Raw genomic sequence first — 12,632 nt, 5'->3', positions numbered from 1 at the left:
TCCCAAGTAGGAATTTTTTTTAAATTTGTTTTTCCTCTGAGCGTTTTCCCAGGACTTCGTCCGATCTGAACAGATATCAGTTACATAATCAGGTTTAGTCTCTCTGCCCCTGGAAAGTTTGTCACGCCGTAATTACCCGACACGTTTTCCTGCTCGCCGTTGACATTTGCAGCATCACTGATCAAACACTCATAATGAAGACACAGAAGAAGAGCCGAGGTTGAGGCAGCGTGGCGAACTGAAGCAACAGTTTAACTCCAAGTCTCCTCCAACCCTCCCAAAAAACACTAACCTAGCCCAGCTTCCTCTCACTAATCGATTGGGGATAGATGAAAGTCTGCGTCGTGGTGATAATCCGGGCACTTCAAAGTTTTCCACCGTGTCTCATTTAAAATATACATCCTGGTGTGTTTGCGTGGCTCCAAACCCGCTGGGTAGCCATTGTGCTTTCCTCGACTTGTTAAAACACCACATGGTGCATTTGCATAGGATAACCAACATATAGCAAATCATTTGCATGCCTGAAAGTGCACTTGAGTAACCGTAATTACACGTGACACCAATTACTCTGTTACTTTGTATTAAATTATAATGGAAAATTCCACCAGAGAATTGGAGCCTAATTCCATCTTAATTTGCATAATTTTGCATATTAATCACATCTCAGATGAATAATAAATTTTGTTTCTTTTTTTTTTAATTTATGCATGGTTTAAAAAATAAAAAAAACAGGTTATAAGATAATTTGTAGGCAGAAACTATTACTAAGAACATTTTGGAGCTAATTACCTTTTGTTAGTTGTCGCTGAAGTTTAATTATTAACCCTCACTTTGAGTGAAAAAAAAAAACAAAGAAAATATGATTTTCCTCCAAACTTTGTTATTCCATTTAAATATAGAAATGCCAGATTCATTCAGCAACCACAATTTAAATCTTATTCGTCTCTTTCTTTCTTTCTTTCTTTTTATCCTGATCAACACCTGTGCCTGCTATTTTGTGAGGCTCCCTTCCAGCTCCCACAAAAACCAATACCTGTAGCCCAGACTACATTTGAATTTACAAAATCAACATATTTTCAGATTTAAAAAATGCAGTCCTCACCAGCACAGAGTTCTTCTAAAAACCCCTCACAATGACGACTAAAATGTACTTTTTAAGGTCTTCCATGAAAGAGGTAAGAAACATTTCAACTCTACTGATCAAATTTATCCAACCTCTACACTTGTTTTCAGAAATAGACGTTTTTATGACTTTCTTAATATTTTTGTGAGTATTTAAAGCTGCATCTCTTTCCTTTTTGTTGGAATTTTAATCCCTACACTGAAAAAATGTAACAAAAAAAAGCATATTTTAAACGGGGCGATGATTTTCTAAGTCTCTTTTTAGTGTGTTCTCCGTCTAGACTTTTTAAATTATTCAACCAATTTGATATGGTGTAAAACAAGTCGGTACGGATGTGTGGGAGCCTTCAGACAAATCCCACCGCGACCAAAAATATACAAATAAATTCAGGAATGTTTAAATTTGCCACTGCCTGCACACATGATTGCTGCACAAACCCAGGCCCAGTGTTCAAACGAACCTGCATCGCACACTTTGGAGGTTTTCCCCTGAATATCTTCAACCCTGTTGTGACCCAGAGGCTCTTAATGTGGACAACAGCGCCACTCAGCGGCAGCGGAAAGGAAACGAGAAACACGCAGCTGCTCGAGATGGACGTTCACTTAAAGTCTTAATAAAAGACCACAATAGATTAAAATACCGCTTTTAATTTGACTGCATTTATTCAGTGGGAGAATATTGAGTTATTGTTTTACACAAAACAATTTTTACAAAATAAAGACGGTTAGAGGATTTTTATTTATTTATTTATTTTTACTTTTTTTAAACGTCTAATACTTAATGCATGATGGGACACAGAAGAACTTTTCCCTTGGCTACTCTTCAAAATGGGAAAGACTACATTTGTATTTCAGGAAGAGCAATAATGACGGAGTTTAACACTGAAACTCTGCCAAAAAAAAATCATTGATCAATCACACATTTCAGCAACAAGGCAGTTTCAAATTGTGTTACATCATAAAAACACAAGAATAAAAAGTCATAAAAACAACATAAAGTCAACATTTGAGAAACCAGATTACATTTTGAGGAGTGCCATTATCAAACCCATTGAATCTGTGAGTCAATGTTGAATTTATTATGGTTCAGAAGCAGCTCTGAGCATTTAAAGGAACTCTGTGTTTCAGCTGTTTTGCAGTTTTCTGAAAGTTTGCTCCAGATTTGTGGTGTATAGAAGCTGAACGCTGCTTCTCCATGTTTGGAGAAGAGTTTGGATTCGGGCCTATTTTATCTCGCTGTTAAGGAAAGTGAGGACGGAGGTAATAAAATGTGGAAAGCTCACTTTTAGAAACTCGCTGCAAATCTTTAGCAGACGTGCTAACAAAAATGGAGAACATATAATGGCTTTAAGAACATGGCAACCCGCTTTAATTAAATGGAGGATTTTTAGAGAACTGTCATGAATCTATCAGGGATTAGTAAATTAAAACACTAGAAAGTCAAAGAAATATGATGTGAATCTTATATACTTACTCCAATACTGCAGTCTGAACCGCGTCAATTCATTGATCAGTTGATCAATCGTGTGTTTATGCCGTGTGCGCGCGCACAGCTGAAACCGTTTTGGTATCGACACGATATCACTCTGATCAGGTTTTATATTTAAATTATCTTTAAGAAAACAAAAACAAGAGGCCAGAAACAGCTTGGGCTACTGGCCGTTTTCTACTGGTTTTATTTTTTTCAGATGTTCCGGCTGGATATGACCGACATAAAATTAGTCCGCTGCTTTTCACAAACTTTAAAAACACAGAACCAGTGAAGCCCAATAAATTAGTATTTGTCTCCCCCTGCTGGACACGTTTGGTGAAACACCTTCAATTTGAACAGTTATTTATTTCAAATCCTTCAACTAAAAAGTTAAAGATTTTAAAATATTTGTGTCGTTCGAGAGTTATAAAGGACAGGTGCATTTACTTAACAAAATAAATATAATTTTACTGAGCAAGCAACGCAATCCTGGAGGACTTTAAAATTTCGTAACAAAACTCGTGGACTCGTTATAGTAAAAACAAAAAGTCTAAAATGTTTTAGAAGTACAATGGCGCTGTAAATCAATACTCAAAATTATCACCCAAATTAATAATGTTTGGGATCATAAAGCATCGGTTTCTTTTCCATAGAAATATAGAAACTGTAAAGGGTTTTATTTTGTCAACAAGATCATTCCTTTAGAGCCATGAGATAAAAGTGAAAAGCAAAAGCTAAAAGCACAAGTCTTTACTATAGAAAGCAAGTAGAAAACATTGAATATTTAATCTAAAATATTTAATCTAATCAAAGAAAAACTGCATTTTGTGCTTCAGCTTTAATTTGTTTACATGCAGACTCTGAAGTGTATTGATGTTTTCTTATATAACTTGAATTTCTCCGTATTGTTAAAAGTTATCTAAATAAGTCCAAGGGCTGACATTTCTAAAAAAGTTTCCATATGGTTGCAGTTGTAGAGTTTCCTACAGTACCTGAATGCAGCAGCAGTGACAGTCCGCGTCATGTTGACTAAAGCATTATGGGTAGAACATGGGGTGAATTGCGTAAGGTTACCATCGGTCTGAGAACCGGCGGATGCGGGGAGTGACCCGATTCTTGGTCCAGTGACTGGACTCCAGTCGCTGCCCGATGCAGCGGATCGCCGGCCTCGCTGCACGCCGGGACCTCCGCGGCCTCGCAGCCGGGGCTCAGGCCTGGAGCAGCGGCTCCATCTGCAACAGGGACCCGGCGTTCCGGTGCCAACAGCGGGGGAGATGGTGTTCGGGTCCTGGGCGTCCTTTAAGCACCGAACCCGGGCAGAGATGCTCCAGGCGGAAGTTCGTGTTTGCCGGGGGGAAATGCAGACTGTTCAGCTCCCGGGCAGGAGCCGAGGAGCCGCCGGGGAGCCCCGGATCCCAGCCCCACATCTCTGTGGTGGGCATCCCGGACCCGCTCACCTGGATCCGGTGTAGAGTCATAACGCTCCTGATTGAGCTTTACTTTGAGGTGGACATCAACTCTGCAGAGTTTCACAGAGGAGTAAAGCAGGTAAACTACAAAAAATACAAAAAAAATCCTTAAGTTTAACTGCAACAAACTGCATAAAAGTCATACAAAGGTCGATGTAAAGTTGCATAAATGTGTTTATGTGAAAAACAATAACACAGAAAAGTTCAACTGTTTACATAGCAATGATAATTTATTTCTAAATATTCACCAGCTGATATGGTAATCATAAATGTTGAGTTCAGTTCTAGACCTGTCACCATAACCAGTAGGAGTAGCACTATGTCAACATATTTTTACTCAACTAAAAGTAGAAAGTACCAGTCCACGAAATTACTCAAGTAAGAGTAAACAAGTATTTGGTTTACAAGCACAGAGTAACTGATCAAATTATCAATCATTTAATATTTAGAAATTACTCCATCAGATGGTCCAAAATATAAAGTTAAATGAAAATTTTAGTATTTTTAAAGACCAAAATCACAATAATTCATATAAGTAACAACAAAAACTCGGGTATAAGAAGATTTTTTTTTCAGATCAGTTTCTTTCAATAAAAAACTTATGAAACTTTAAGAAAAACTGCAGGTGTCAACTGTGTCTGATATTTTTTGTTTTTCATTCATTGGGTAGAGAATCAAGAAATTTTACTCAAATAATAGTGAAAAGTACAGCGTAGTAAAATTACTCCTAAAAGTTATTTTTTTCTAAACAGTTACTCAAGTAAATGTAACTAGTTAGTCTCTAACTCTGATCATAATAAATTTAGCTAGACGATAAATTGTCCCAGTAATTATTGCGATAAACAATAATGTTGTTGTTTATCGTTTTTTTTACACAATTTTTTTTTTTTTTTTTTTTTACCCCTCCAGGGCGTCTTTTGTGGGCTCTAGTGTCCCTTATATGATAGTAGGCTGACAGGAAATGGGGAAGACATGCGGCAAATGTCGTCGAGTCCGGGAGTCGAACCCGCGATGGCCGCGTCAAGGACTCAAGGCCTCCAAATACGGGTCGCGCTAACCACTACGCCACCACGGCACGCCCTTTTTACACAATTTTTAAGTAATGTATTGGTAGCAGCATAGCATTCCAAGTTCGGCTTCTCAAAGACAGTAAATGCCACAGATAATGTTTTTATCACATGAGAGTGGACAAAGGAAGACAAATTTATTTTTATTTCAACCAGTATCATCATAATATTTAGCAATAATGTTGCTAAATATTTTATAAAAGTATAAAAATATACTTTTATAAGATCTCTTATGCAGAAATATATGAGCAGCCAGATTCTTCAGCAAGATTTTTTTGTGGCTTGTGGAGGCCATTAGTAAAATAAATGTACTTTTCAATATTTTTTTATTCAATGTGTTTTCTGTAGGGCTAGACAATAAGTCAGTATCGATAACTATTGATTAGGTTTTTTTTTATGCATCTAAAATAATACCAAACTGATGGTATGACCTTTCCTGTTTTATCCAGTTTTCACTCCACGCCATTATTTTTTCATTCTAAGCAGTGATGAGGCACAATAGTGGAACCTTAAACTGAAAGGTTGTTGCTGAAAAGTAACTGAAAAGGTTGTTGCTAGGTAACCAAAGAGTGAGTGAGTTAGTTGAAGCCAAAGAGAAATCCCAGAGAATGCTCTGTTTCTTGATCAGAGGTCAGTGAAATTGTTGAATATTCTATTCAACAATAGAATATTGTAGATATCAGTAGACATGCTATCTACTGATATTGATTATGTGTCAATTGTTATAGATTGTTATTGATTTATTGTCCAGCCAATAGGTTTCTTTTTTTTTCATTTGTGGAAAATTCTCTAATTATACCATGACAAATAGCCAAAGCAAAGCCAAAAATCTGTTAAAATCTTTGGTTTTATTTGCCGCAAATCTATGTATAACACAATTAAAATAAAATATACGCATTAAAAACTAAATAAAAAAGATTAGCAATAAAATCATGATGCCAAAGTCTGATTAAAAACAAAGTTTTGAAAAGTATTTTCTCGTTTTCCATCGCAGGCTTTGGTCCATGTTTCCAGCAAGATGTCCAGAGGGAGATACCATGAGCTGAAAGGGGTCGTGACCGATGAGGTAGCACATTTAAGTAACCCAAAATTTACCCACAAAACATTTCATGATTAGTTTCAGGTGTAATGCTGACTCAAATCAACAACTTACAGAAACATTTTATTTAAAAAAACCCCCTAGAAATCCTTTTTTGTTTTGTTTCTGAAGATGAGGGAATACGTGGAGGAGAAGTGCAAGCCTCTCACTAAGGCGCAGAGGAAGCAGCTCGCCGTCAAAATGGAGGACATCATATTTGTGCTACCGGAGGACCTCTCTGTTGTCTTCGATGAACACGGTGAGTTCTCCTGACGTGAAACACTGAATTTCAGAGATTCACTCTAATTCTAAGGTGTTCATCCTGAAATTGTTTTTTGTTTTTGAAAATTTAATTTTTTCCCCCCACCAATTCAGTCCTGGGGTCTCTATATTTCAGAGTGATGTCATTAAGGCCGCCATCTTGTTTTAAAACTTCTGTTTATTTGGACTCAACTCTACAACGAAATATGTAGTGCCAGGCTAAAAAATGTTTACTTTAATTATGAGAATAAAGTTCTAATATTACAAGAATATTCTTGAATGACATTATGATTAAAACAAAACATATATACAAACATTAAGATACAACAACATGGGCTCATAATACTTTATCTTTGTTTCTTTAACGCAGAAAACAAACATTTGAATCCTGTCTGGAAAACAAACATTTTTCCATCCTAAATGGTTTTTCCAACCATTTTGGCTGGTCAGAGAGTCTGACCTTTTATAAGGTCAGACTCTCTTCTCTATGGCATCCTATAAGGTCCAAAAATAAACAAAACAAAAAAGTAATTGAAGACTACAAATACCATTAAATCAAAACAAAAACATTTATAAACAACCGTTATAGTTCACATCTAAACAAACAAACATCTGTGAACAATCCACACAGTTGAAAAATTAATTTGAAATAATTTACGGTCCATTTGAACAAAAATAAAGTGATAATATTAGGAGAATAAAGTTTTATGAGCTCATAAAAAAAATTCAAATGAGGAATGCTGACGTTATATTTTGGTATATGTTTTACTTAAAAGAAATAGTATAGAAATAGAAAGTTTCTATAATTTCTTTATGCACATATGAAAATATTTTCCGTCATTTGTAGTTTCTTTTATAAGGAAAAGAAAGACTAAAAGCAAAAGTGGCCTGAAAAAATCAGAGCATATATTTTAAAACTACAGTATATCACGCAGCTCTACTGAAAAGTTAAGCTTCAAAGTTTTTACACAGTTCCTGCTGCTAGCTGAGGCGCGGCGTCTCGGGTCTCCATAAATCCTCCCCACTGTCCCTGCAGGTAGGAAGTTCTGCTTTGTCGTCATGAGATTTTGGTTCCTGTCGTCACACGAGGGTCCGGATGACCCAGAGGGCACCAAAATCTTCAAGGTGACCTCTGGAGAAGACGGGAGCCCTCAGAAGAAACTGGCAACCGCAGTTTATGAGTGAGTTGACGACTCAAACTGTGAAAAATGTGGAGCAACGCTTAGGGAAGATGAGACCTGCGCAACATCTCAGATATAGGGCTGAAACGATTAATCTGATTAATCGTGATTAAAGGATTATTCAAATAATTAACTGTTTTAGTAATCGAGTCGTTTGATTATAAAGACTTTAAAAAAAGTAAGCTTGCATTTTTAGAGCAGTGATTAGGCCAAAACTGAACAAAAACAAACATTTTTCATTTAAGATGTAAACATGTTTTACTATGAACTCCTCAAGTCATAGTTTAACTTCACCTGGTTCAGATACTGTAGGAAAAAAACAAACAACTTCCTATTATTGATGTTAAATCAAGTAGAAAGGGCTGAAATTTTCAAATGTTGATGTTAGAAGTTTTTTTTAATGAATTATATTATCAGTTTATTTGCATTTTTTAAATTTATTTTTAATATTGTATTTTAAAAAGTGGTTAAATGCAGAATGTGCCAAATGTTTTATCCGGTTATTTGACTAATCGTCAGAATAACTGAAACAACAATAACCATTAGTTGCATTAGTTAATTTCTGCATTTATTTCCTCTGGCGGGATAGACTTTTTCTACGATTGATGCAGAAAACTACATTTTTATTCAGAGAGCGGTGCTAAAGCTCACAAAGAAAGTTGTTGGCTTTTTGATGAAGGAAAACATGGATAATGTGAGTTTCTCATTATGTCATCATCACAATTTCTTGGCGAAAATATCAGGTTTGTGTTTTCCTAACATGGTGCAGCCTTACTTTCACTCACAAATAAGAAACCAAGATATTCGAACGCATCTGCTCCTCTACATACAAAGAAAAACTGAGCAGAATATATTTCGACCCAGTTTAAAAATACATCTCGTATTTTTCTGAAACATTTGAGTCTTCTGGCAAACACAGTGTTTTTTTTTTGAAGAATAAAGAGTTACTTTTGAATTATATCTGTCACAATAGCAAATTTTACTGGACAATAAATTGTTGGAATAAATGAAATATTGTCTTTTTTTTAAATACTGGTATAATAATGCAGGTTTGCACTCAAAGACCAATAAACTTTCAGTTTGCAAAGAACACTTAACACTAGAACTGAAAATAAAACAGAACCACCAATAAAATTACCCTTCAAAAGATATGAATCATCAGAATAAAACTTATTGAGCTCATTTCAACTTACCAAATGATTAACGGATTGTTTATTGCAACATTTTTATTCAACACATTGTCTTTAAACACCCACACATACGGTCTTTAATATTTTTATATTCATTCATTAACCCACAGTACTTTTTGTATTCTTCCTTCTCATGAATGAAATGTTTTAATGCTATATAAATTGTATTTTGATGTGTAATAAATAAATAAATACAGTCTTTTAGGGAAAAAAATAATCTTCAGAATTGAAATGATCAAACTCATTTTAATTTATGATGTGATTGATTGATTAACTGCTTATTGCCACAGGCTTAAATGTAAGTTAGATTAATGTCAAATACATACATTATTCTGCAGAAACAGAAAAAACTTTATTAAATCCTCCAAGAGAGTAAAAATGCCTCTTCACTTCCTCCATGTCCAGGCTCTAATACAGCCGTTCAGAAAAAGCAGGATTTGGTTCAGTTTTTGTGAAACTGCAGCTCAAACAAAACGGAGGAAATCGGTTCTCAGTCAAAGCCTCTTTCTGCTCTTCCCCAGTAATCCAGTTAGTTGTTGGGCCGCAGTGTGTGGCGGTTCTGCCTAATACCGCCGATCTGGTTGGGCAGATTGTTGTCCCTGTGGGTTCAGGTCTGAGAAAGCCTGTTTCCTGCTAGCATTATCCTAAAGGCGAGCCGACCGACTGCTAAGCTGGATAAGAAACCTTCTTTCACAATCTTATTACCGTGAGTCGCAGATATGTTCACACGCTAAAACTTTTTCACAGTTTACTGTTACGACCAATGACTTCAGGGTTTCTGTTGTTGAGTTTTACGTGATAAACCAACACAGTAATTGTAAAAAAATAAATCAGTTTTTTGCAAATATAAATCTGAAAAGAGTGGGAAGGGTTTGTATTCAGCAGGGCTACAATTAACAATTATTTTAATAATCAAATATTCTGATGATTAATCGATTAATCATAAAAAAATTGGCATATTCTGCAGATTTTTCACATAAACCTTTTTATATAATATTTTTCAGACAATTTGTCAATTAATCAACCTTGATTTTGAAGTCTCTTAGATTTATGTTTTTATGTAGATCTGTTTGCTTTAATATGTATAGAAATATCTATGAGTAACAATTGTTGTAATGAATAAGATTATACAAGGCTGGACATAAATTTACATAGTAAATAGTGCATATATTTATGTATAGAGGAAGTCAGTGTTTATATACAGTGGCATATCCTTTAATTATACTCAAATATTTCACAAAATATATTTATACTGTGTAAATTTTCTGCTATTAATTTGTGTAACTTCTAGGTATGTTAATATTTTTCTTTTTTGATATCTAATAATGAGGGTCCATCTGAAAATATAGTATGAATTTATGCAGTTCATAAGTTTTTCTCTTCTTATTACTCCGTTTCGAACATGTTAAGATTACTGTGGTTACAAAAGTTATGTGTCTCTTGTATTTCCTGTTATGTTTGTTACTTTATACTGCTAACATTTTTGAAGTAAATATTAGATACTATACATTAAAAGGTGCAAATAAATTGACTTAACAGGAGTTTGGTTTTTTTTATTACAGAATTTGAATCAGGTGAAGCTAAAGTTTTTAGTGTTTTCTTCTGGAATTTCAATAAACAAATGAACATAAACCAGTTTTTGCTCTTTTTTAAAAAAAAACATGTTTGTCTCCATCTCCACAGATTCCACGGAGAGCTAAAACCAGGGACGTCTCCTGATTGGATGGTAACAACCGTCTGGCACTGGCACTGGAAAATGGCCGAGTGAATTCACTTTGCAACAACGTCAGGATTAATCTGGAGAACTGACTGCTGGATTTAAACGGTTTGAAACAACGCACATGATGCAGATTTCAGTCACGGGAGAAAAGACTCGGCAGTATGATGGAAAAATATGTAAGGTTTTACATATCAGGACATAGAAACATCTTCAAATTGTTTTAAAATTTGGGTAAATACAACCTCAAATGAACAATTTTAGACGTATTGCATCATTCTCCCAAATGCTGAAAATCTTGGAAAAACATAATCAATGACAGATAATAGAATAGAAAATCCTTTATTGTTAAAAAAACTGTTGGAAAATTCAACTGTAACAACAAATATACTTAACAACAAATATACTTGCAAATGGAAGCATTAATATTGAAACTACGGTAAGAAATATAAAACCTGAACATGTAGATTTTGGAAATGAAACTGGGAAGGGTTCTAAAAGGTCTCAAATTGACTTTAGTTTTCAACAAAAGAATTTTAAAAATCTTTAAGTGAGAGCTATTATGTAAAATGTACTTTTATAAAGCTTTATGTCATCTTATAATGTTATTGAGTGTTATTACTCTGACTCATCCATTGCATGGTTGAGAAATCCTTGAATTTTAAGATACGACTATGATGCAAAGTCAAATTTCCTTTAAGTTGTTTTTGAAACATACAGCATCTTCATAAAACTGGAAATAATATAGTTACTTGACTGTGCTGTAAAACGGCACGATGTGGGTCACTCTTTTTGTATTTAGCCGAGTTTATTAAATTAATTAAAAGCAGATTTGGGTGAAGCAAAATTCACTTTTGAGTAAAAGTCTCTGGTGCTTGAAGAGAATGCAGAAAGCGAATCCTTTGTACTGTATCCAACATTTTACTTGTTTGTGATAATTTTGTCCTAATTAAAGAAAGAAAGTCTCCATTTATATCAAGTACTAGATATAAATGGCCCCTGGGCTGCACTTTGGACACTCATGATTTAGCTGGTCTAAGGGTAAAAATGACTCTCAAAGGAAACAACCAAGCTGGTGTAATGGGACAGACACTGCATCTGCAAATATTGCTCTGAAAATGTACATTTTGTTTGTCTGTTGTTGCTTTTACCTTATTTTAAGACCTGTTTAAGACTGTGTACTTGTACGTTCTTATATGCAAAGCTAAGCATTGAACATGGGTGAGCCTGCTGTAAGCAAGCCCATATCCCACTTGAATTATTCCCTTGATGCCTTCAACGCTCCAGAACTAAATGTTGCCACAAACAAGCTTCACCTCCACTCCTTTAAGTTAGTTGTTCTTTTTTTTATGACTTTACCAACAGAAACCCATTTGACATTTCATCAGATAATTAAGTATGCAATCCCCAAAACAACTTGTTGAGCCATAAACTGAAAAAAATCAACTTTCTCTTTTTTACTCCAAAGTCTAGAATGTGACTCGGGACGACTGAGTTTTATTATTTTGTTTAAATAAAGTGCTTGATCTAAACTGAATATGCCACTCCTGAGCTTTATTTTTACACTTGTACTACAAACATCTTAGTACATTTGAAAAAAGACAAACCCAACCAAGCACTAGTTCCACTGGTAGGTTATTTAACTCATAATTAGCATTTTTCCATTAATATTAAGGAATTATTTACTTAAAACAAGCCCTATATCTACCTGAAAAGCTACTTGTAAGTTAGTTTTCTCTTATTTCAAGTATACAACTAAGATATTTGCACTAGAAACTACTTCAAAAATACTTAGCAAAATGAATGTCCAGTGTCTTTGAAATATGTGTGAGCCCTTTATTGCGTTCCCATTGTGAACAGTTTGATATATCTGAATTCAAATGAGGGAAATTCACAATGTTCTGCTGCGTTATGACCGGATACCTTAACTTTCCGATTTTCTTTTTTTTTTATAATTATGATCAACTGACCAAATTTTAACTAATTATTATTAGCTAAACTAATCAGATAGTAGATGTTAGGTTAAGCTGCTTCAGTTACATTTGGAAGAAATTTGTGATTTTTTAAAATAGGAGG

The 12,632-nt window shown here is 34.7% G+C and overlaps 1 protein-coding gene across 1 annotated transcript; it reads left to right on the top strand.

Moving 5' to 3' along the window:
- The first annotated feature begins 3,619 nt into the window (after positions 1-3,619).
- Positions 3,620-12,093, top strand: LOC116717798 (m-AAA protease-interacting protein 1, mitochondrial). The gene is made up of 5 exons (XM_032559421.1): positions 3,620-4,141; positions 6,124-6,195; positions 6,340-6,466; positions 7,505-7,649; positions 10,523-12,093. The coding sequence occupies exons 1-5, from the start codon at positions 3,743-3,745 to the stop codon at positions 10,605-10,607; spliced, it is 828 nt and encodes a 275-aa protein (XP_032415312.1). The 5' UTR covers positions 3,620-3,742; the 3' UTR covers positions 10,608-12,093.
- The last annotated feature ends 539 nt before the right edge of the window (positions 12,094-12,632 follow it).

The sequence above is a fragment of the Xiphophorus hellerii genome, chromosome 3, assembly GCF_003331165.1.
Source record: "Xiphophorus hellerii strain 12219 chromosome 3, Xiphophorus_hellerii-4.1, whole genome shotgun sequence".
NCBI classification, from domain to species: Eukaryota; Metazoa; Chordata; class Actinopteri; order Cyprinodontiformes; family Poeciliidae; genus Xiphophorus; species Xiphophorus hellerii.
The sequence above is the reverse complement of the archived record's forward strand: the minus strand, read 5'-3'. Positions and strand labels throughout refer to the sequence as shown.